This window comes from Barbus barbus (genome assembly GCF_936440315.1).
Source record: "Barbus barbus genome assembly, chromosome: 5".
NCBI classification, from domain to species: Eukaryota; Metazoa; Chordata; class Actinopteri; order Cypriniformes; family Cyprinidae; genus Barbus; species Barbus barbus.
The window spans coordinates 8,773,550-8,797,936 of record NC_136733.1 but is presented as its reverse complement, the minus strand read 5'-3'; the positions used below and the strand labels follow the sequence as shown (position 1 = coordinate 8,797,936).

The following is a 24,387-nucleotide window of genomic DNA, read 5'->3' as shown; positions in this document are numbered from 1 at the left end:
GTTTTTTGTCAAATTGCTCTATCTTGTGGTCGTTTGGAATATTGCAACATTTTACGGAAACAATATACAGAGCTTGAGGAAATGATTTTGACCGTTGCAGTAATAATATTACGTTTAACAGGTTCAGCGCAATATATTGTGAAGTGTCACTACTCACTCTGCATTGCTTGAGTGGCAAATGTGGTGGGTAATAACTTTTACTTACGAGGTGAAAGTAGTTTATTCATTTTCAATCGATCTGCATTTATAACTCAGGGCGGTTTTTGTCATTGTACACATTTGTATGATAGTTTCAGTCCAACGTTTCCTTTTGTCTCGTAGCTACTTATACAAATGGAACTCTTCCAGGGAACCTTTATAAAATGAATCGCAGAAGAACAATGGTGCTCATAAACAGCTGTTGTTCTGGTTACCCAGCGGCGCTGAGAAAAGTAGCAAATACCACATGACAAATCCAGCTGCTTCCACAGCGTTTTAGATACTCTCTTAAAAATAAAGGTGCTTCACCATGCCATAGAAGAACCTTTTTGTCTGAATGGTTCCATAAAGAACCTTTAACATCTGATGAACCTTTCTGTTTCACAAAAGGTTCTTTGTGGCGAAAGATGGTTCTTCAGATTATAAAAAGGTAAGGAAATGGTTCTTTGTGGAACCAAAAATGGTTCTTCTATGGCATCGCTGTGAAGAACCTTTTAAGCACCTTTATTTTTAAGAGTGTAATGATATACCAGTGCTGGATACTGGGATTATATCAGATTGCAAAAATCAATAATTTGTATTATTTAAAAAATACATAGACTACAGTTACGTTTTTACTGATTGCATGATATTAGGGGAAGTCGTGGCCTAATGGTTAGAGAGTCAGATTCGTAATCCAAAGGTTGCGGGTTCGAGTTTCGGGCCGGCAGGGATTGTAGGTGGGGGTGAGAGAATGTCCAGCGCTCTCTCTCTCCACCCTCAATACCACGACTGAGGTGCCCTTGAGCAAGGCACCGAACACGGACGCCGCAGCATAAATGGCTGCCCACTGCTCCGGGTGTGTGTTCACGGTGTGTGTGTGTGTTCACTGCTGTGTGTGTGCACATTGGATGGGTTAAATGCAGAGCACAAATTCTGAGTATGGGTCACCATACTTGGCAGTATGTCACTTCACTTAACAAAATAGCAATACATTATTCACAATTTATTAATTCTCCCAAATTCTTTTTCATCCTTTAAATTTATTTTTCTAAAATAGCCTACCACTTATATACATCATGAAAATCTTCTAGTTTTGTGGACATTTCACACAAAGACCACTAGTCACCAGTCTGGTGGCTATAATTACACAGCATTTGACAACTGATAGCATTTCAGCATTGCTACTGATGAACACAATGTATTTTTTTTTTATCACTCAGTGGGTTATTTGAGTAATAGCCTACCATGCATTACTGTCTTTAGAAGGCTTTCAAAATTCATTGGAAGGCATACATTCATGTTATTTCTTATTTAAATATACTCCATGGATTCCCAAAATATATTTACTTGAAGAACCCTCTGAGAATTTAAGGGTAATAAGTTAAAAATTAAGTAACACATTTGCATGTTCAAAGTTCTCTGTGGTCACATGCGGATACAGGTAAACAATAAAATATTTCATTCTTTTCATAAAGTATTTTGTTTTGATTTTTACATTAAAATGATTTCTTTTGATTTTACTTTATTACTTAATTATCAGCTTTTTATTAAACTCACAAACCTCCTACAGTGACATCATGAACCCCAGTTTGGGAAAGATTGATGGAAATGTAATTTTTAATGCAATTAGAGTTATGTAGCATTAGGAGATCACACAGTGTTAATTTGCATACTGCATTTAATTATCCTATACAATTTTGAACTTTAATAATAAAAACCAGGAAAGAGCAGCATCCCTTATGTGTTACTCTTGGTAACATGTCACAACACCATTTGTAATTGCTGCATCATAATTTTAACACAAGAGCTCAGCCTGTGAATTCCCATAATTATAAACTAGATCAACAATTAAGTATTGAAATTATATTAAAAAATAAATAAAAAGAACACTAGGTGAGTATTGCAAATTCATGTTATTTTGTAGTTTATTTTTCAATTTCTAGGAGTCCTTTGAATGAGAAGTATTTTGCACAAGAAAATACAAATGTGGGAGACAAATTTATTCTCTCGTTTTAGTGCAAACCTTTCAATAGGAATAAAACGACAACAAGGTTACCTCAGCTGTGACAAGAACTGTGGACAAACAATTTACAAAACGTACCTCGGATTTTGTTAAACTTTAACAGTTGGAAAATCAGAACAAAACGGATTAAAAAAAAATTAATAAAAATGTTTAAACATCATTCTCTATGACCCACCACACCAAAAAGGAATCACATCCTTCTGGACGTTTATTAGGGACATTAGATCGCTAAACACTTTATCATAGCATATCAGCTAACCTGCAGCTTCAAAACTGCCAAGGACAAAATTACAATCATGTCATACCAGGCAATATACTTGATGAATTTAAAATTAAGCTATTGGGATTTGTTACTAAATGGCAGCCATGTAGGCTGCAAAATGGCTGATGAGCAGACAGATGCTAGAACTGTTAATAGCAATGCTTTGCTCAAAAGGTAAAGGAAAAAAAAAAAAAAAAAAAGTATACAACAGTGTAACAACAACAACAAAACAGCAAAAATCAGAAAACGGAATATCTGGTAACATGCTCTAATCTTTCCTTTTGAGAAAAGAAAATATGTTCACATACCCAACCACCAAACATTTAAATTCTAGATGATCTTTTACCAGTTGTGTGCTAGAAAGGAAGCCACAGTTGCTCAGGAATTAGCATTTTAGGAATTTCATTCCAAATGAAAAACAAATTGTGTTTAACAGGAGCTTAGAAATGGCTGTGTGTGATTTGATTGGATTCAACATTGTGCTTGTTCACAAGACCATTCTTTATGAGGGGTAAAAACAGCTTGCTTCAGTAGGGAAAACTCTGATTTGCATCTGTAATTCTTTCAGTCCTTGAAAAATATTGCGATGGGTTTTCCTTTATTTTTAATGGCAGGGGACCAATTTCTCTTATTCAGCACCAATGAGATTCCATTTAAGAGTTCAAAATATGGAAAGTCTATCAAAGAAAAATGCTTAAAGTTCCAGTGGCTTCAAATGCTGGTTGTTTTCAAAATCCAATCTAGTCTTGTGTTTTCTTCTCAAAGTTGGTGGTTAAACTGGTGGCATCACTTTTGAGGTGAGGGTCCTTTGTGAAAAAGGTAGATTGGTCTCTGAAAACCTAAGAGAAGACAAACGGAGGGTTACAAATATTTACATTATATCATAGGGAGGAACTGAAAGGCCTTTCAAAAGCTCTGACCTCTAGAATAATTCTGTGACGTTCCGATGAGCTCATAACTGGAGAAGCCCACTTCAGTAGTCAGGTAGGAGGAGAAATGGTCCGGTTTTAACCGGATGCTGTGGTAATTCTTAAAGATGGTCTCCTGAGAAATTAATAAAATAAAATGCATGTGGTTAAACAACAAAAAGTATCCAACTTTAAAATGTCCCAATGTGTGACAAAAGGCTTAATTATACTTTTAAAATAGTATCTTCCAGCTTTAAATTTGATAATGCATGCACAAAATCACTGATATATGCACACCTGTGATGTCAGTTAAATTTTGTATTATTTTGTCACGTTCCAACAAACCATTAACTTACAATGAACTACATTGAACATAGTCTTATATTGCTATTGCATTTGCATCATAACGTGCTTGTTTTGAGGTCATTTTACTTTGCATCACACATAAACAACACCTAATAATTTCTTGAGCACTTCTGTCGTGGTGTCATCTTTGAGTCACCTCAAGATTTGAGGCGATTGCTAAACCAAAATCAATCTGTCAATTAAAAATATGGAGACGGTTTAATATGCCTTATTTCCCTCTAGACTTGATTATTGCAACTCATTATGGATGACCGGAGATCACGGTCTACATTTAGTTCAAAATGCTGCTACAGGGCTTTTAAGGGTTTAGATGGCTTGGCACTACATTCCACATCTGAAGTACAACACTAGGCCTTTGAAGTCTTGGAACAGCCCCCTTTTGTCTGTTCCAGGGTTCGGTTTAAAATGTATTGTTTGCGTATTGAAATGCTGAAAGATTTGTATATAAGCCAAGAGGAGACTGGTTTTCCTTTGCCAAACATAGGAAACTTTGCTTCCTGTGCTCCTGTAAACAAAACTTGGTTCACGCGAGACTAGAATATTCTCACTAGAGCTTACGCTACACCTACATCCACTGGAACGCCACTCTCTCATTAACGTGTATGACAGTTAGCGGAAGCTAGAGATAAAGGTTTATAAAGTATTAAATATGGACATTTTTCTTACAAAAACGCAGTAATTCAATTCAAGAAAGCCTTCATTAAACCCCCTGGAGCCGTGTGGAGCTCTTTTTATGATGCATGGACACAGCTTTTTGGCCTTCAAAATATTAAACCCCATTCACTGCCATTATAAAGCTTGGAAGAGCCAGGACATTTTTTAATATAACTCTGATTGGATTCATCTGAAAGAAGAAAATCATATACACCTAGAATGGCTTGAGGGCGAGTAAATCATGAGATTATCCCATTAAGTTTTATTTTATATAATTACTTTATTTCATATTTCTATATTCAAAATGGTATATTTTAAAACATTAAACTCTTAACGTAATGCAATTGTAATTATAGTGCATATGCATCACAGATTAGTCCTTTCAACCAAATCAGATCACAATTTTGCTCAAAGGACACACATTTGAGAATCATGTTAACACAATGTTTGAAACATCAAATATTTTGTCTGACTATCTATTAAAAAAAAAAAGAGCCTTACAGTGAGTTTCTTTCTCTTGCCATAGGAGTTCCAGGGCTGGGGCTCCAAAATGAAGAGTCCTCCTGGCCGCAGGTGCTTGTATACCCTCTGGAAGAGCCGTTTGAGTCCTGCATCACCCCAGTTCAAGTGGATCCATTTTGTCACACTCAAACACAGGATCACATCATACTCTTCCCTTTGTATCTGCACCAACATATCACTTTCCAGCACATAATTCCCCTGTGCAAGTCAGACAGACAGAGGATTATTAAAAAGGACAGACAGGTGCTGCATGCCTAATAGTATTATATGCATATAAACACATAAAAAAAAAAAAAAAAGTTGCTATGGTGCAAGGTGGCTGCTATAGCAATGCTGTTTGGGCTCTAATTTGTTCAAAGTGTTTTAATCACATTGCAATGCAGATGGGTGGCTTCTTACTGACACAAGTCACAAGAGACAAATAACACTCTTGTCCCTGGATGTGGCTTGGTTCATTCCAAGTCTACTGGTTTTCACATTCAACATTTCAAGCTAAAGGCTTTAAATGTTCTTGGATAAGCATGTATATGCATGTACTCATAAATAAAAGACCAAGATCATCAGGCAACAGTTCATCTGCACAACTACGTTCTGGGTGCCTACTGTTCTTCATTTGTAGCTGGAACTATTAAAATAAATATTTATTACTTCTTGACACAAGTATGTTCTTTAAACAGAGCAGGCTTTATAAAAGTCAAATTAACAGCTAAAACTAATATGAACAACAGGCTTGCATGTATCTGTTGTGTAGCGCAGAACATTTCTTGAATTCATTGTTTTTCACTACTCAACTAGTATTATTTGCTGCTGCTATGCCATTTTGCTCAAATATGAGTGCATGTATAATGTATTAATATTTTGTGTTGTATTGTATAATTTATTCTATATAATATTATGTACATTACATTTTAAGTCACATTTAACACCTTATACAATACAGATTTTTAGAAAGCAGCTTTACAGTAATAAACTGTTGCAAAATTTATAAATTATGAAACGTATTCAATTTCAGCTGAGAAGCAGCTTTACAGAAGACAACGGTGTTTTTATTCAGCTCAACTCAGTTAAATGTCAATTATTTTTATACGGCATAAAGATGATAACATCAGGCATACTTGATATAGCAATTTAACTGAGCTTTGGAGCAAAACATTCCTGTCCAGCGAAGATGAATTCCAAATAAAAAAGCAGCAAAAAAAAAATCTCTTACCTTGACAAAGGTCACGTTGGCAGGGAAATCTCCAGGAGGGAGACTGTTTGTGATCATCTCAGGCAAAGGGGGGCCAGCTATGGGTCCTCTTGAGATCCGGAGCGAGACAGGGAATGAACGCTTACCATCAGGGAGACCTGTCGATGTTTCATCTTCCATTTTCCCACTCATTTCTCCCTGATCAGCCTCTGTTGTTTTATTGTCCCTTTCTTCTCGACCAACTTCTATTCCTTTTTCAACCATGCATTCATTTGCTTCTTCCACATGCTTTGTTTTTTTCTCATCCCTCTCCTCTTTCACAACAAAACTCTCTTCGTCTTTCTCTTTCCTTTGACTCTTTTCTTCAACTAAATTCTCATCAATCCTCTCCTTTCCTTCCCCTCGATTCCCCTCCCCATTCTCCCCAGAACGCCGGGCCTGCTGCGTGTGAACCTCAGAGAGGTAGTGGCGTATATTCTGCCGAGCAGCATGTATCAGCACTGCGTCGATATCCAAGCCCACAATCCTTGCCGGTCGCCAATTTTTGGCAATTGATAGAGTCAGGTGGCCAGTGTTGCAACCCAGATCCAATACCTCCTTCCCTCTGAACCACTCGGGATCCATAACACGGATACGAGGATCCTCGCTCAGCCCTGGGTTCCTATAACCATAGTATTTGTTATAGTTGCCATAATGAAATTTTTTTTTAGTCTGTTGTGGGAGCTGGTTGCTGTTGCTCTGCGACCTCCAATGGTTTGAATGCTGTTGAGGCCTCTCAGCAGCTCCGCTGCGAGAGCCCGTTCCTGGGCTGTGAGAGGGCTGAAAATGCCTCCCAGAACTCTGTCCCCAATTTCTCATGCTATTTGAACTATCTGCATTCTCCAATCGGTTTCCGGCACGCCTGCGTTTGCGCTGCCTGCTTGATGGAAGGTTGGTGGAGTTTGTGGATGAAGGTACGGTTGACATATCAATGGTTTTCTCCTTCACCTCACCGCCATTTGTGGCTAAATTAAGCTTATTTGAACACTGAGCCTCAAGAGTAGAGTCCGATAGGGGTTGGTGTTCAGGAACAAGTGTCTTTGCCACAGTGCCTGGATGCGAGTGCATTAAGGAGAGATTTGTTGTTCCCTCATCTTGTCCTGCTGAACAGCCATTAGACTCTGGTAAATCCATCGGTGCGACTATTCCTTCATCCAAAACTTTTCCAGCGCTCGCTCCATGGTGCTTGTTACGATGTCTTCGCCTGCCTCCACCACTTTTCAGGGGAGACATCAACAGACTGCTGTCCCCTGCACTGGGGCAGTTGAGATTCAGGGGGTCTGTGATATCTCTGGGTATCAGGATCTCTACAGGGTCTCTGCTTTTGGCTGGCAGTGGCGAGGATTTGGGCGTCTCTGCGTTGAGAGCCTGGTTCACCTCTTCATCCAAAAGGCTGTTAAGGTTGAGTGGGTCAAAAATGTTCCCACCCAGCAGGAAATTGGTTGGCAGGACGGACTCGCTCTCAGAGTTGGCACGCCGTCGTCGTTTACCATAACCAGGGTGTTTGAATCCAACACTCATCATGCTGCGGCGCTTATTGACTTTCTGCTGTTGAGGTTTGGGCTGCTGGGTGCCATTTTGAGTTTCGGTAGACGATTCGACCCCGACAACCCCACTTTCACTCGGAGTATTGTTATCTAGGGTTGCGGTTTTCTCTCTGTGCTCCAGTGATGTCTCACTTCCTGACTCATCACCGGCCTCTTTGCAGAGGTTTATAACTGTGGTGTTCCCGGACGGATGGAGAGCACTGGTATCGTTTCTAGTAAGTTCTGAGTGCAGTTGGGAAGAGGGGTCTGTTTGCTTCTCACAAAATAAAACAGTTTCTTTGTCAAATGACATCTCTATCATGTTTCAGGCTGATGCTGTAGGAGACATGGATCTGAAATGAAAGCAACAAGCAATCATCCACAAAGCCAAATGCACATAAAAGAATTTGCTTAATCATTATACAGACTCAAAACATGGTAGGTTACGGTTTTCCTGATAGAATTTCACCATTTAGATCAAAGGCTAAAAAAATCCTTATTAGCGACATACTAATATACCAGTCAGATCATATTTGGCTATTTTGAGAGAAAAAAAAAAAAAAAAAAAAAAAAAAAAGTTTAATATTAGATAAACTGAAATTATTCCATGTACTGTCTAGTCCTATTTATGTTAATATTTGGCAAATCATTTACTATTGTATTAAACATAAGAAAGAAAGAAATCCAACATTACTCAAAACTAGATCTTTTAAGAGCACAAAGTTTCCAAGAGGACTATTTTGATTTCCAAATGGAAAACAGCTTGTGATTTCCTTTAACAATCCAGTTACAAGAACATTATTTCAATGCAATACAAGCAGTGCTCTGCTTAAGATGACAATATTCAACAGAAACATACATTTATACTGTTATAAAACCATATATATAAAAAAACATTTACAACTACCATTATAAAAGACTAATTACACTCAACAGGGAAAGTGCCGTTTGCCCAAAATACATATTACTTAACGTTGCCAGACGCTTTGATGTCAGTCCTGACATGTGTCAAGTGTGCATAAAGAAAGTAAATGTTAGGTCAGCGTTCGCAAAACGTCCACCCACCTTCAGTGTCAGCGTCCCCGCCTCCTCGACACTGCTGTTATTATTGATACTTTGTACAAACCCCGCCTCCAAGCGTCAAACATGAATAATACATAACACAGTAAAATCTGCAAGAAGAAAACAGAAGAGAGAAAACGAAGAGATACCTAAACAAGCTCAGTGTTGGGCTCTAACTCTCTCCGCCCTCTCTTAAAGGTACACAGCCCAGTGCCTGCCTCCCTCTCCAGCGGACGAAAAAAAACCCACAACAGCCTGGTCAGTGTAGCGACTGCCGTCCTCGCACATCCTGCACTGAAAGCGCCAGTACGCACAGATTCACAATCAAAATAATACATTCAGAGGACACACCCCTTAAAATAAAGCTTAGTGAAACACAAACGAACTCTATTTTAGAATACCGGCAGGCTTTGTGGAGGTACTGACCACAATGGTCGTTTTCTGTTTATTTACTTTTTTTTTTTTTTTTTTTAACTGCTCGGCTCACTCGACTGAACTTACTAACGAGCTGCACAACCTCACTGTGAAGAGCGGGGCTTTCAGTGCTTTATATATCTTCAGCACCTGATGACGTCGCGACGAGCAGCTAAACCAGCCAATAGTACACGCGTATTCCGGAGACCCTCGTTTCATTGCCCAATCATGGAATATGTAGGGAGGGATTAGCCTAGATTCCACTTTCTTAGGCGCCCTAAGTATGTGCCTGCTCATAAAAGTCAACGTTATTAAACTGGCTTCATCACCTCACGAATTGCCGCAGCGACCTCGTTAAACCTCCCGTATATGACGCATGTTTCAATTTATAGCATTGTAATAAGAGAGTGGTTTTGTTCATGTGTTTTGGGCTGCTGTTTATTCACTGCACACTTCCTCACAGGCAAGCACAAGATGCCCCGTAGCTTTTCTATCCAGCATGTAAATAAACGACATTTTCAATAGTTGATCGACAGGCAGTAACGCTCTGCAACTGAAGACTGATTACTTGTTTAGCACCAGCCGCGATTGCTTGTATTTGAATGTGATTAAGCTATAAGAAGAAGCTTTGTGGTTCCCGCCCCCGCGTGTGGTTGCTGTGCATGGCATATAGAGTGACTGGGATTTGTAGTCCCAGCACATTTGTGTAGTCCTCAAGAAGAACGTATGTAAGTAAACAAAAGAAAACTTTATAACTGTTTTAACAACTCACAGACAATATTATAGACATGACAAACAGTTCATCCTGCTCAAGTAGCAGCTGCGATAGTCAGAGAAGGTATAAATGAACTTGGACGTTGGCTATGTCTTCAAAATGTCCCGAAATGCCATAAGCAGGCCCGACCCGGTGCATTTTCGCAGAGGGGAGCAAAGTAGCCAATCACAGACATGTTTGTTGATTTCTACAATGCATTGGCCAATCAGAGGTGTTTAGGTTGGATCCACGCACTCACCGCTTTTTGTCCAACACAGAGTTATATCATGCTTGTAACTTAAAAAAAAAAAAAAAAGTTCGTGTGGTCACATTCATTGGTTAAAACTTGGTTAAAAACGCTCTTTGCATGCTGTGAGAATTTAAATAAAACTTGACAAGCGGCCACGTATGACACAGAGATAGCTAACTACCACACTATAGGCCAGTGCTTCTCCGGACCCGGAGGGAATTCAATCCGGACCCGCTTCTATTTCATATTTCAAGAACACTAATTATATTTCCTACTTTGATAAACGCACGTTAAACTTGTAAATAATTTGTTTATTTATTCTTATTTTTTATGTCTTTTGGAGAAGGTCCGAAATTGCAGGCGAGATATTGAAACTTTTCCTTCATGACATTTGTTGTCATCATGACATCCAGTGAGCGTATGACGTTTGACATAATCGGGCGACATTTCACCGCTAATATTTTTTTTTTTTTTTGCTATCACTTATATTATGGCAATTTGTCTTATAGCAGTGCCCAGTGTATACATTTATTTGTGGCGGCTTGTCACAATATCAAAACTGCTACAAATAGATTTTCCAAAAGGCTTATACTTCGTTGAATAAACTGAGCACTGCGCGTTTCAAAAATAAAATGCTGCGCGGGTGTTTTTATTTGAATGTATTGTAGTGTTTCTTCTCGTGCAGTGTATGCGATAGACTACATACACGGAGAATAATATATCAAAACTGCATGTTTATTAATACAGAACAGAACCGAGCAGCTCCTGCTGCTAACTCACTCAAGCATGTTAGTCCAACCAAAAACCCCACACCATAACCCCAGGTGGCCCTCTAGTGGAGTCAATATGTAATTACATAATAAGTGCATTAAGCACTACACCACATCCCCCTTTTTTCACAGCAAACAACACAAGCTATGAACAAAATATATGAACATTGAATATAGGCCCTCATAACAGGGACATTTTTCTTTCTTATTTATAGCAAACATCTTGACCAATAAGCATTTCAAAGCATAAGTATGCTTAACCTTGATTACTAGGCAAATACAGTTAGTCCTGAAACCTCACCGGAACTTTCACAACCCGACCACTCCTGGTGGTTGTGGGACTGATGTTATGTGAAGTTTGCTCTGGCACACACTGTACAGACTGATCTGTCTCTTCATGTGTCTCTGGGACGTGAGAGTGTGCATCGTCATGGGTCTCATCCACTACATCAAATGTTTCTGTGTGCCTGTGATTTGTTTTCCTCAGGTGGCGCCTGTTGCGGCGGAACTGTCGTCCTGCTTCGTTGACGACATTATACGATCTTGGCTCATCCCGTTTTGAAACAATGAGACCTTGTTGCCACCCTCTGTCTGTTTCAATGTGCACAGTATTTCCTGCATGTAGTTCTGGCAGTGTAGTGCTTAATGCACTACACCACATGTATCTTTTAAAAGAACCGTCCGTTTTCTTCAGAAAAGCTTTGATATCAATTTCCATTTGTCTTTCCTGTAATGGCTGATAAAGTAGCGCTTATTTGATTACAGTCGTTACCGGGGAAACAGCTATATATCACGCTCCAACAGCGCCTCCTGCTGGCAGAGAATCAACTTGCATTTGCTAGTCTAGCAAACATAAACAAAAAAGCATGCGTCAGAACTGTTTTGAGAAGGTGCTTAAGTTTTGAGCCATGTATTATTACTATGAATTAGGCTACTACTACTATTACTATCTTGTGCCCTGCAATAACCATTTACGCAAACTCTCTTTTGATATAAAGGGGGAAAAAAGAGAAAATCGGCCCAAAAAATCAGCATCATATATCGGCCATAGGCTGCCCTGATTTCTAAATATCGGCATTGGCCAGAGAAAAAACATTATAGGTAGACTTCTACTGCTGACACTTAAATTAATTGTTTTGCCACTTTTGCACTTGTTATTAAAGTATTTTGAATGCAAAGGGAACCTTTTTTTTTTTTAAATGAGTGTTTATTTGTTATATGTTATGTATGTTTATTCAAAACACGTTTTGTAATAACCAATTGTTCCGGACCTTTGACACTGATGAAAATTCAGATTTGGACCTTTGAATGTAGACTTTGAGAACCCCTGCTATAGGCTATAGATAAAGATAATAATTTCAGAAGCACACAGTGATGTGATTCTGCAACCGAGCCTGGTCCAAACGCAGGATTTAGGTAATGAAACGGTTATTAATTCATATTTGTATCGGCTGCCATGCCAAATCATGCACCTGCTTGCTTTTCTGTTTAATTTAAGTGTTTTATATGCTTTAATAACAATAATTGTAACATTTTACAATAATGTTCCATTATTTAATGTTAGTTAATGTATTAAAGTGAATTATTGTAAAGTGTTACCCAAATAATGGATTTTGAGCGTTTACTTGAAACCAACCAAACCCCCGGGTAAGTAGGCCTATTATACAGGTAAGCAATGGAGTTGTAAAAAGAATATTGTTCCTATATATTGGTGTAACTATAATGTGACTATAATTTGTACTTTGCAGGAGGTGGATAAATGATAACAGTAGGCTATGTCTCTTTGACCAGCAGAGGGCAAAAAAGACTTTGGGTAGACACGTGACACATTTCTGGGGCACGGTGTCATAGGTCTTCAAATAACAGAACTGTTCATAAAACAGCGGACATGTAGAAGGTAAAGGTGATGTTTTGGGCCTACAAATATTTTAATTAATAAATTCTATATATTCATGGATGCATTAATTTTCCCCGACATTTATGAAATGTGTACTAAGAAAAATAAACCTTTATTAATAATTGATTGACTGCTGTGGTTTGAACTCATTTTTGAAAGCAACATAAAAAAAACACTGCAAGATAAAACACAATTTTTAAATGGACTTTTGACTCAATAGTTACTGAGAAAGAGTGGTTGACAACTAGGCCCAGTCTCTCTGTCATCTGTACACTAACAGATGTTTTCTGCAGATTATATATTTGAATGTATTTTAAAATGTTGTTTATTCTTGTGATGCAAAGCTGAATTTCCAGCATCATTATTCCAGTCTTTAGTGTCACATGATCCTTCAGAAATCATTCTAATGTGCTGATTTGATTCTAAATTATCATCAGTTATTACTCAGTTATTAATATCCTTATTATCAATGTTGAAAACGGTTTGATATTTAATTTATTTTTTGTGTATATTTTTAGCTTAATATTTTTGTGGAAATCGTGTTACAGTTTTTACTGTATTTCTAATCATATCAATGCATTATAAATGAGTATAAGATAATTCATTTAAAACATAAATAAATCTTGACATAGATATAGGCTCTGTTTATTTCCTTTGTGATAGATAGATAGATAGATAGATAGAGTCATACAAGTCATACAAATTAACAAAATTATATAGATTTATTTCGGGAAAAAGGTACAATTAATTTACAATGTACAATAGGGAACAAATAAATATATTTACACAATTTGTATACAATAAATCATGTGTGATTATCACAGAGCTCCTAATGTACACATGCCCAGGACACTCGCTTCCACGTCTTTTCCATGCATGTGAAGCCCAGCCTCATTCACAAGCAAACTCAACTCCTGAAGATGTCTGATGGGAAGCTATTGCTTTGAGTCACTAATTGTTCTGAGTTTTGCTCACCAGGGCCTCCACACAGACTGTGGCTGGTTCTGGAATAGAGCTCGTCTCAGAGTCTGTGGTTGGCAGGAGTGAGATGTGCCAGTGGGTCGCACTGGAGTAGGGGAGCCCACCGAGACCTGAACATGAGGTCCTGTGGCTACAGGCAGAGCAGGGGCAGAGAGACTGAGAGTGGATGATGATGACGAAGATGAAGAGTCATTGGAGAGTGGAGAGATGGAGGGAGGGAAAGGGAAATGGCAGGGGACAGAGAGGTATGTGGGAGAACTAGAGAAGGGAGGAGAGCTACTTGTGTAACAAGGAGAGGGTGGAGGAGAGATGGAGTATGGAGGGGAGAGGTAGGGGTGTGTCATGGCCTGTCCTGTGGGATGGAGCATAAAAGATTGAGGATACAAACTACTGGTGTAGGAAAATGGCTCTGTGCTGGTTCTTATGGGTCCTATCGCATGGACGTCCGTCCTGCATGTCAACTCTGCATTTGGGATCCATGGATGGTGGGCAGCTTGGCTGGAAACTCTACACTGGGAAAGAGTACTGCTGTAGGAGTCAAGGTGGTGACACAGGCCTTGAATGAAGCTGTCTCGCTGGGAAGGCTCTACACATTCGATGAAGCTGGCCAGGCGGGAGATACACTCCTTAAAACCAGCTTTGTAGATAGGATTGGAGGGCATCTGCTTCTGGACATTGATGGGCTCGGGGACTGAAGCGAAGGGTATGTGGGGTCTCCTCGAGAGCAGAGTCGGAGTGTTAGCATCATGTGGGTCTGAGTCTTTGTTGCCTGAGGTGGAGGGTGAGGTTAAGGAGAGCCGAGGCAGGAAGGTATAAAAAGATGCAAAAAAAAAAAAAAGTAAAAAGGTGGAGTGTTAAAGTGATATAGAATAACATGAGATGTTGATTTAGGGTTGTTATTGAAGATCCATTTAAAGGAATGTTAGAGAACAGAATCAAGAAATTGAGAAAGATCAAGAATTTAAGTTAAAGAATGAGGAATTTAAGAGAAAAAAATGGGTATAGTTTATTGATTGTCAAAATGAGAAGTCAGAGAGTGAGGCATATGGAGTTATTTTGGGTTAGATTAAGGAAATGAGAATAATAAAAACAGGAGGGAGAAAGAGACAGAGACAAAATCGATTAGAATCATCAAACTTAGACGCATTATGTGTAACTCAAATCAATTACTTTATCTAGATCTCTACACAAATATAAGGGCAATAATATAGAGTTTATATGTAAAATAGGAGTATAAGCCCACTTTTAAACAATTATTCAAGTATAGAGAAAACTTACCTTGACTAGGCCTGTCTCTCGCAGCTGTGGCTTTTGTCCGAATGTATTCAACAGTTAATTCCAGAATTTCAGCCTTCTCCAGTTTAGGGTTTTGAAGTCGCTGTAAAAGCGAATATTCATTATGTTGCTGAAACATTTCATTATGTTTATTTATATCAACAAAGGAAGAGCTGGATTAAAAACTGAAAAAACCCGTATTTTCTTACCGTGTCTAGAGTGTTATCAAGGAGAAGAGTTCGCAGCTCATCTAAACGCTGGTTAATCCGGTCTCTCCGTTTCTTCTCGATAACCGGTTTCAAGATCTAGACGAATCACATTATATATTTAATTTATATTTAAAATGTAAAGCCCTAAATCTTTAGTTTTAATTCAAAAGAAAACCTTAGCGATCTTAAAAAAAAAAAAAAAAAAAATCTCTTCTTTATTATAAAAATGAAAATTGAGGACGAATTAGGCCTATCACAGAGAAACCATGCATTTAAGTAGGCTATTACTCACTCTTTTCGTTGGTCGTCGATTTGCCATTTTTGGAGTAACCATGATCTGCTGAAAACGTATATTCCCGTTGGTCTGTGTTTCTTAAGAAAATTCTTCTACTGTGGCAAAGGTCCTCGCAAACTCTCGCTTTTATTGGGGATGCTGGTTTGCCATTGGTGACGAGGTGTCAATGACGTGTCTAACCGTGTGGTCGTATCCCCCTTATGGCTTTCTGCTGCACTCAATTGACCTTTTAATATAATCCAAGATAAGAAACTATAAATCGATTAAGCTAACAGTTACCACACATTTTGTTCCAGCGAACTTATTTAACAATAAAACATAGGCCTAACAAAAGTTATAGTCTTATGGTATGAAGCTTTATTTGTGGATTTAAACGCAATGAAAACTGCATATAGGCCTATATCTCAACATAGAAGTTTATTTAGAATAACCAGTAATGTAGTCATAGAACGCTTATGATTTTATAGTTTGTTCGTTTTATTGCACCAATAAGTCCATGCAGAGCCATTTCAGTGCAAATGTATGCAAACTTCTTGACACTCAATTCACTAACAGCTCCTCCCGTTCACAGATCACGACCTCAAGCCCACCAGATATAGGCCTAACCATAGGCTATATATACCACCCTTTATATTTTTATTCTTAAAGTTTGTGTTTTAATATAATTCTCGACGATAAAAAAAATGCTAAATGCGGTCCATGCACATTTTATTGATTTATTTTTTAACTTCAAATGCCATATATGTCTATATTTTGTTCAGTATGACAGAGATGTTGCTCTTTGATTAATTTCTCACTTTTCTTTTGTTTTAAGCGTAATTTTCGTAGAACCAAAAACTCTGTGTGGGACAGGTTTTTTTTCTCGTGGGAACAGAATATTATGGCACGGCATATGTGTAAAAACGAACACACTCACACTAACACCGCCAGACTAGAGTCCTCAAACATCTCGGAGACCCTTAGAATTTCATTAGCCTTGATGCTCAGCGATTTTCGTGCATTGCCTTCACACCTGAAGCGGGTCGACACTCATATCGATGCAGAGCAGAAACGAATAAACACCAAATAAACATAGTTGACTGGTCTGAATTTAAAATGCGTAATTTAATCTGTAGGCTATAGCCTGCTTTTTATGCATATCCTATAGGCTATAGGCTAGGCTACTGAAAGCCAATGTTCAGAATTGTTATCTTGCTCCGAGTTTACGCTTTTCCACGCGTGTGTTCTGTAAACCAAGAAAGGAAACATTTTATAACTCTAAAGTCTATAAATAAATATTGGCAAATAATTTTTCAAGGAGAAAAGCAAATCGATGTTGCAAAACGCCACTTGATAATCCTTGGCATTGCCTACAATGAATAACAAGGTCAAATGGAAAACATGATGCTCTTCATAAATTGACAACTTTGCTTCACTTTTTGACCCCTGCATGGACATCATGCCTTATGGCCAACCTTAAGAAAAATCCCGTGGGAAAGTTTAATGTTTAGTCAAGTAGCGTGGTGGCATACACACCCTTGCTCATAATTCCATTAGTATACGATTCCTTTGACACATCTTGTTTAACAGAGAATTTGGCGTGAAGTCTCTATAATTCATTTTCATTGATTTTCATCACAAGACATGGCTTGCAATGGGGGAGCTCAATTAGGTCTATACAAAAAATAAAATAAAATAATAATAATAAACAGCTAATACAATAATTAGCCTATAAATTGGTTTTAGTTCAGTGCGATTTAGTGACGAAAACTCAGTATTGCTCAAACCAAATGTCGGACTTGAGATTGATTTTAAAAGTTAGCATTGCATACAGAATAGACTAAAATTTCAAGGTCCAAGACGGAGAAATCATGTAGGCTATGTGACTTAGCCTATGTAACTTTCTAAGGTCGCCTAGTATTTTACGGAAATCGGGCTATGGTTGTTTTGTATGGAATATGCAAAGTTGCAGTAGTTTAGAATAATTTCACCTTTTTCAATGCAAAACCATTAAGAAACCATGTTGGTTTCTGATAGCCTACGTCCGCACAGTCTGATGGCCGTTGACCAGTCAAATGTACAACTTAGCGCACGCTCACCTGCTGGATCATTACTGAATATCAGAGCAAACGGGCACGTGGAAACTTTCGGCACCTGAACGCCTGTTGCAAAGAGGTGTGAATTCGCCACGCTTTCAGGGATGGTGTGAGCACGTGTCGTCTGAATGGACAAGCTGTTGAGAGGGCAAGTAAACGCTATCGAAAAGTCTAGAACAATAGCCCATGACAGAGAGAATAATAAAACGGACCAGACTGATGGAGGAGTAGCATACTCCTAGAAATCTTATATAGGATAGCATACATAAGTAGAAATCTTAAATAGAATTTAAGTGCATCAGGGAACGGTCAGCTCAACGAGTTGAACTTGGTCGAAATTTCAATCCGATCTCATGAAAGTGCGTAAACAGTAGGCTACGCCAAATAAAAACAAAATCTCGTGGTATTGATACGCAAAATTGGACTTTGGCATGGGTTTACGCTATGGGTAGGATTCGGGTTGTGGGGTAGATGCGTATCATATGTGACCACTTAGTGCTCATTATGGATGGAAATTTATAGACCTTTTTAGCCTTGGACCATCTCTGCCTTGAGGTCCAACACTATAGCATCTTCCTATAAATGTCAGTAGTTTCCCACTAGGGGGCCTCAGTTAACTTCCAATTGTGCTGCAAGATGGCTACTAAAGATCTGCCTTATAGGTTTGGTCATCTTATTATGTGCAAATCAGTCATGCCAAACGTTCCAAGTCCATTTCGCTCTAAAGAAGCACTTTGATTTCAAATGGGTGTCCATATTAATAGGTAAAAGCTATGTGGTCTTTAACGTTTCCACATATAACCTGCTTAATAAAAAACATTTCAAAGACAATAAAAAAGTCAATAAAAATCTTTGAAAAAAAGTCAATAAAAATCTTTGAATACGTGCTTGAGCAAATGAAATAAGGTAAGTTTGTCATTATTCATAAAAATGGTTGTAAACACCAGATTAGTGTTCTACGGAGCCTTTTTTGTGCTATAAAGCACATTTTTAATTTGATTTTTTAATTAATATTAGGATTTTATAATATTTTTAACTAATATTATGTTGTTTTTACCCCTCTGCCTGGCCTTACTAAATCCTATAAACCATATTGTGTCAATTAGGTACAGTTTTATTTTTTTTTTATTGAAATCAGCATGACATGACAAGGCTTTAACAACAATAATAACTCAATATTGATGTGAACAAATAAACAAATAAAACACAAGACAGAATTACAACAGTGTTTTATTTGTTTATAGCCCAAGTTCCAGTGAAAGTCCTTTATGATACAGTCCGTCATTATGGGTGTATTATGGTGTATGATTGGCAGTTCCTCTCTGTTAAATTTATGAAAACTTTTGAAAGACCAAAAACAAGAAACCATGAGAAAAAGAGGAATAAAGATCCAACAAAAATAACTTTTTGTTGGATAACTTCGTTTTATGTAAAATACGGATTGCGCATTTTACATAAAACGAAATAGCCTCCATTTTTCCGAATAGTCTCGAAAGGCACAAAAAAGATTAGCTTTATAATTGATAAAGTCTAGGCCTATAGGTAGGTTTATGTGTGAGATGCATGTATTTCATTCTCCGAAATAAAACACCCAAATTTTAACAAATGATTTACTAATGATGAGCTTTTATTTTTAATTAATATTTTATTTCTTAAGCGCTCAATCATTTGAGGAACGGTTTACTGAGAGTGCGGTTCCCGTGGGAAACTGTAACCAGTTCGTATGAAAGTGAAAGAGCACACGTCCTTCTCTGCGTGAAGCTATTCTTATTCTGGTTCTCTTGACACATCTTGTTAACACCAAACGTGTGTCAGTGAACCTGTTCTGGACAAACGAAATTACTGATCGCCGCCTGATGGTTGTTTTAGGTTTGTAGTGAGGAAAATAGCGTTTATTAGGTGCCAAATACTTGCTAAAATCGAGTTAGCCTATTCTAGATAAAAAAAATAAATTAAAAAAAATAAATTAAAAAAAATCATATTTTCTGTAACTATATTCTAGAAGAGTGGTCGCTTGAAAGATTGTGAACTTTCCTTGGTTGCTATTTTGACTGTAGCCTAATGAAGCGTGGGCGACGGGCCACTCTGTCTGGGTGGGATGTCAAACTTGTCAGACGTTTGATTTCATTGATTTATCTGGGTTGGATTTATTTGGATTAAATTGGGTTTCAATCATAATATTGTATTTTTTTAATTTTTCCAATTTTGCAACATATATTGCTTTAAAAAGACAATATCAGTTTCTGATTTCAGACATGCATTGGCCTACATTAAAAAAAAAAAAAAAAATGTGCATATGAAGAACCTTTTACATCCATGGCGTCTTTCCATTAGGCCTACATAAAAGGTCTTTATAGTTATGTGTTCTTAAGATTATTCAAATGTTCTTCACTTAGCAAAAATGATTAGGCCATACTGAAAGGTTCGTTGAGGAACCCAAAGTGATTACAAAATCAATATGAAAATCCCTTTTTGGAACGTTTATTTTTAAGAGGCCTGCTTTTTGTGCGCTTTGTGTAAATATTTAAAACTTAACAGTAACCAAGAGGAAGGCTATTTGGAGTGTTATGATGGGAAGCAGCTATTAACCACACTCTCCCAGTAACACGGACTGCAGACACCTCAGCTCTTTTTATTACCTGTCAGAATTTGTACATTTTCTCTGAGCACCGAGAAGGTTCCCAGTTCCCACGCGTCACTCAACTAAGTGCATTCTGCGTTCACATATAGTCGTTATTTTCAGCACTTTGGAGTTGTTTGCGATCAGCCATTTATAAATCGCTGTCCACCAGGTCATGAATTTAATGTGATATTGCGTACGTAACCTATAGAAGTTTTACGGTGATATTCCGTCCTTTAAGACTGTCTAAAGTTTCACTTTTTTTCTCCGTGGCTTTCTTCTGATTGTACTCAGCGACCCTCATTATATACCTAGTCTGTATACAAAAGGTGAAGATTAAAGCAAATGGCACGTGCAGGGGCCATTATAGTGTGAGGGTCGATGTGTTTGCTCGCATACGAATGAGAAAGGAGCAGACGAGACGGGACCGTCCTTCTAAGGATATGGCTATGGTTCTACGTAAATCGTTTTAATAAACTATAACGACAGCACGGAATGATTAATCGGCTGACTGTACCTAATAAGTAAAAAAAAAAGAATGTCGCACAAAGGGCACCCAAAGGCCGTGCAATTGTGTAAATATTTAAAATTCGCCCATAACCAACAGGCAATCGTTTCAAAAGTGCTATGATGGGAACAAGCTAGCCACGCTCTCCCAGTAACACGAACAACTTACACCTCACTAGTAACACGGAGCGACACCTCAATCCTTTTTTATTACCTGTCAGAATTTTTACATTATCAGCAGACAAAGAGAAGGTTCCCACGCTACTCTTCCATAAACATGTAAGTGCATGGGAAATGCAGCCTGCGTTCTCATATAGTCTCTATTTTCATCACTTCCATAGGATGAGTGTTTGGCCATTTAACTTGCGTCTCTGCATCAGGTCACTATGAACATACTGCGATAACTTGAGTATAGCCCATATGTCGAATGAAGATGAAGTAAATGGTAAATGTCTTTGTTTTATCTTTTAACTTTTCCTTTCTTTGAAACGTATCCCCAAAAGTAATAGCAGTATGAGTGATTACCAGCGGTCTTGAGTCATGCAATGACATCCCCAAAGGACATAGAGGTCAGCAAGGTTGGCAGGTTTGACTGACCAAGTGGTTAAGTGACCATTTTTTCTCTAGTTATGCCCAACAACCTAATATCCAACTACCAACTAGGCTGTCCAGTGAACAACCGGCCGTAAATTTATGCGGGAACTATCACGGTTAGACACGTTCTGTCATGTTAAACCAATCCTTGCAGCTTCGAGGGCGTTGAGCGAAGTTTTGGCGATAAGAAGAAGAGATGTATTTTCAGAAAATTAATGAAAAAGAGCCTATTTACATAGTGATTTCAGTGCCATGAATAATCAAGAAACCAGAACTGCTTGCTTTTCACATGCGCGCGCTTTCATATGCACACGTGAACTGTTCACTCACGCTTGAGTTGTTTACAGGTGTGAAGTTGCCACGCGGCACGCGCCCTCCTGAATTAAAGACGTGTGAGCACACGTTTCCTTGGGACCCCCTAATGATTCACACCCATATGCTACTTTTTTTTTTTTTGAGCACATCACACTTATTAGCTTAAGTGCAGTCACAAGACTGGCACTGGTCTATGAAACTTCAGTTGGTTCATTTATTATTACGCATAGTGTGTAAACACTTACCCTATTTTTTCCCCTCGATTTTAAATTCCTTTTAAATAAGGCGCATTTGAATCCTTAACGTTGCCCCAATATACACAGTCCTGTCAAGCGTCAAATAAATTAATTGTTTATTGTTTATTCATTAAGCACCGTAAACATAAAAAGTTAAATCACTGTAACACAAGCTTTATTTTTTGTTGAGTTACTGTTTTAAGCTGCTTTAAAGGTGTGGCACATGTTGGTCTATTAGGATCTTTCAAAAGTTAAAATATGCTACATAGCCTAAATTTCGAAATCAATTAAGCTGACGCACAGATATAGTGCAACAGTGGAAATAAGACTTTTAGTAGCTACTTTTCTTTTTGTTATTCCAATGGCATGTCTGGCCAGCGGCGCGTGGGCTATTGACTATTGATATGCATATTTACTGTCGGTGTGACACTTGTTTTGTCATGCACACACGTGCCCACTGAAGTCTATAGGTGTCTGTGCGCGTGTTCCATCAGTCCGTTTGATCTAAGGCTCAGTGCAGATTATATGTTAGCTAACTAAACTGCACAAACGTAATTGGAAAAAAAAAGTATGTTTCTAATAAATATGTAAACCAATACACTACAATAGCCCGAATGCGATTACGGTTTAATGACCTCGATCTAATGTTTAAACTTCTGTGCGTCTTTAATATTAAATGGATACAACTTATATACGCTTATATATTATAATGACTTTTAATATTATACCCTATATTTTTTTAGTGTTTCGTTCTTAGGTTTTAGCTGGGAACAAGCAGTGCATTAGAACATTGCGCCTCTATGATTGGTCTGTGACAGAGAGTGGGCGTGGCTTGTCAACCACGAGCCAAAAGCCTATAAATACGTGCGCTCAGATTCAGCCTGGCATCTCACACTTGTCTGCGCACCTCGAAAAGAGTTCTTTTCCAGCATACCTAAAAGAAGACAACTTGGACCTTTAAAGGATTATATCATCTCTGATATAAACTGCTGTTTGGAGTACACGTGCAACGAAAAACCTCGGAGAGACTGAGACCATTAAAATGGACAGAAAGGTAAATATATACATATATATATTTTTTTTTTTCTGTGCTGTCTAATAAACAGAGGTCACACTGAGCTGACTGGCATGTGTATTTTAATATAACCTGACCTGTCCACTGACATTGGTCTGTTATGTTTCCTGTAGCTGTTAAAACCTCAGGTAGAAAGACGAAGAAGAGAAAGGATGAATCAGAGTCTGGAGAACCTGAGAACGCTGCTTCTGCAAGGCCCTGAGCACAATGTAAGAACACCATACTTTTTATTTTCTCAGCATAATGTCATGTTTTAGTTATAGATCTAAATTCTAAATATAGATTTCTAAATTGTCCTCTGATATTTTTGCAGAGTCCCACTCAAAGGAGAATAGAGAAAGCAGAGATCCTGGAATACACCGTCCTGTTTTTGCAAAACTCAGTCGCTCAGGCCAAGAAAGCAAAAGATGTGGAAGGAGGAGAAAAGTGTCAGTTTATGGATGGCTTTTCATCGTGTCTTCAGAAAGCAGCCTGCTTCCTGTCAGATGAAGGTAAGGCCCGTGGACCGGAAGGTTCAGTAACCGCCATACTGTGTCAGCGTCTGACCCGGCCCTGCGTGTCGACCACCATTCAACTGCCTGTCAGAATCCAGAACTCGTCCAGAAAGCAGGTTCCGGATTCAAATGCACAGCATCATCTGCAGCAGAACGCTGTCTGCAAACAAGGACTTCCAACAGCTTGCAGAAACGTTGTGCCACATCCGACCAGGATTCCATTCAGAAGCACAGACTCCAACACTCTGCATTTGACAGCCCCACCAACATCTCAACACCAGACAGTCAGCCAGACAGTCTGGAGGCCTTGGCCTTGAGAGAAATTAAAGACATTTACAGAGAAATGGACTCAAAATACTGGGCTTGTGTAATCATTAAACATGGTTCATCTCTTCTAAATTATAAGCTGCAGAGAGACATGTTTATTTCCAAAAAAATGTTGTGTAATGGTTTTATCTTCTGACATCAAGTTGGAATTGTAAAATGTGTAAATAGTGTATGATAAATTATGCGATATATATTTTACACAGATTTCCCTTTTTCTGCATGATCTGTACTGGGTGTAGGATCATTTGTAATACATAGCTGATGTATGTATTTATCTATTTTTCAAATTTATTTATTCATGACATTCCCTTTTTATAGTTGTATATTTGGGGGATTGAAACATACATTCCATCATTAAAATGTAAAAATGAAATATTCTTGCGTATTTGTTTATTATTAGGCCTACTTTTAAATGCATATTAATCGTTGATTTCATGAAGATTTAATATCTAACATTTAAGATCGGTTTCAGCACGCGCCGAACATTTACAGTCCACTTTGATCATCAACCCCTTTGAAATGCGCGAGACCAAATGTGACGTTTTTGAGGCGCCAAATAGCCGGCACA

General features: G+C 38.2%; 3 protein-coding genes across 7 annotated transcripts; 1 reads left to right on the top strand and 2 right to left on the bottom strand.

Annotated features, from left to right (window-relative positions):
• Window positions 1–1,781: 1,781 nt before the first annotated feature.
• On the bottom strand, window positions 1,782–9,257 carry LOC306869371 (7SK snRNA methylphosphate capping enzyme-like). Of its 5 annotated transcripts, none has more exons than XM_079416125.1 (6): window positions 9,133–9,257; window positions 8,881–9,025; window positions 6,126–8,022; window positions 4,895–5,113; window positions 3,386–3,509; window positions 1,782–3,304 (listed from the first exon to the last, which is right to left on the bottom strand). In XM_079416125.1, exons 3-6 carry the CDS (start codon window positions 7,989–7,991, stop codon window positions 3,252–3,254), a joined length of 2,262 nt encoding a protein of 753 aa, XP_079272251.1. In that variant the 5' UTR covers window positions 7,992–8,022; window positions 8,881–9,025; window positions 9,133–9,257; the 3' UTR covers window positions 1,782–3,251. The 5 variants fall into 5 exon arrangements, with proteins under 5 accessions (XP_079272251.1, XP_079272250.1, XP_079272252.1 ...); XM_079416124.1 differs by having other exon boundaries at window positions 8,735–9,025; window positions 9,133–9,256; XM_079416126.1 differs by having other exon boundaries at window positions 8,735–9,025; window positions 9,158–9,256.
• A 4,530-nt stretch (window positions 9,258–13,787) lies between these two features.
• On the bottom strand, window positions 13,788–15,615 carry LOC306869293 (uncharacterized protein; the record flags this gene model as incomplete). Its single annotated transcript, XM_079415987.1, has 4 exons — window positions 13,788–14,566; window positions 15,076–15,175; window positions 15,282–15,377; window positions 15,574–15,615. The coding sequence occupies 4 exons, from the start codon at window positions 15,613–15,615 to the stop codon at window positions 13,788–13,790; spliced, it is 1,017 nt and encodes a 338-aa protein (XP_079272113.1).
• A 7,194-nt stretch (window positions 15,616–22,809) lies between these two features.
• LOC306869408 (transcription factor HES-2-like) lies at window positions 22,810–24,182 on the top strand. The gene is made up of 3 exons (XM_079416176.1): window positions 22,810–22,977; window positions 23,112–23,207; window positions 23,312–24,182. Exons 1-3 carry the CDS (start codon window positions 22,966–22,968, stop codon window positions 23,807–23,809), a joined length of 606 nt encoding a protein of 201 aa, XP_079272302.1. The 5' UTR covers window positions 22,810–22,965; the 3' UTR covers window positions 23,810–24,182.
• The last annotated feature ends 205 nt before the right edge of the window (window positions 24,183–24,387 follow it).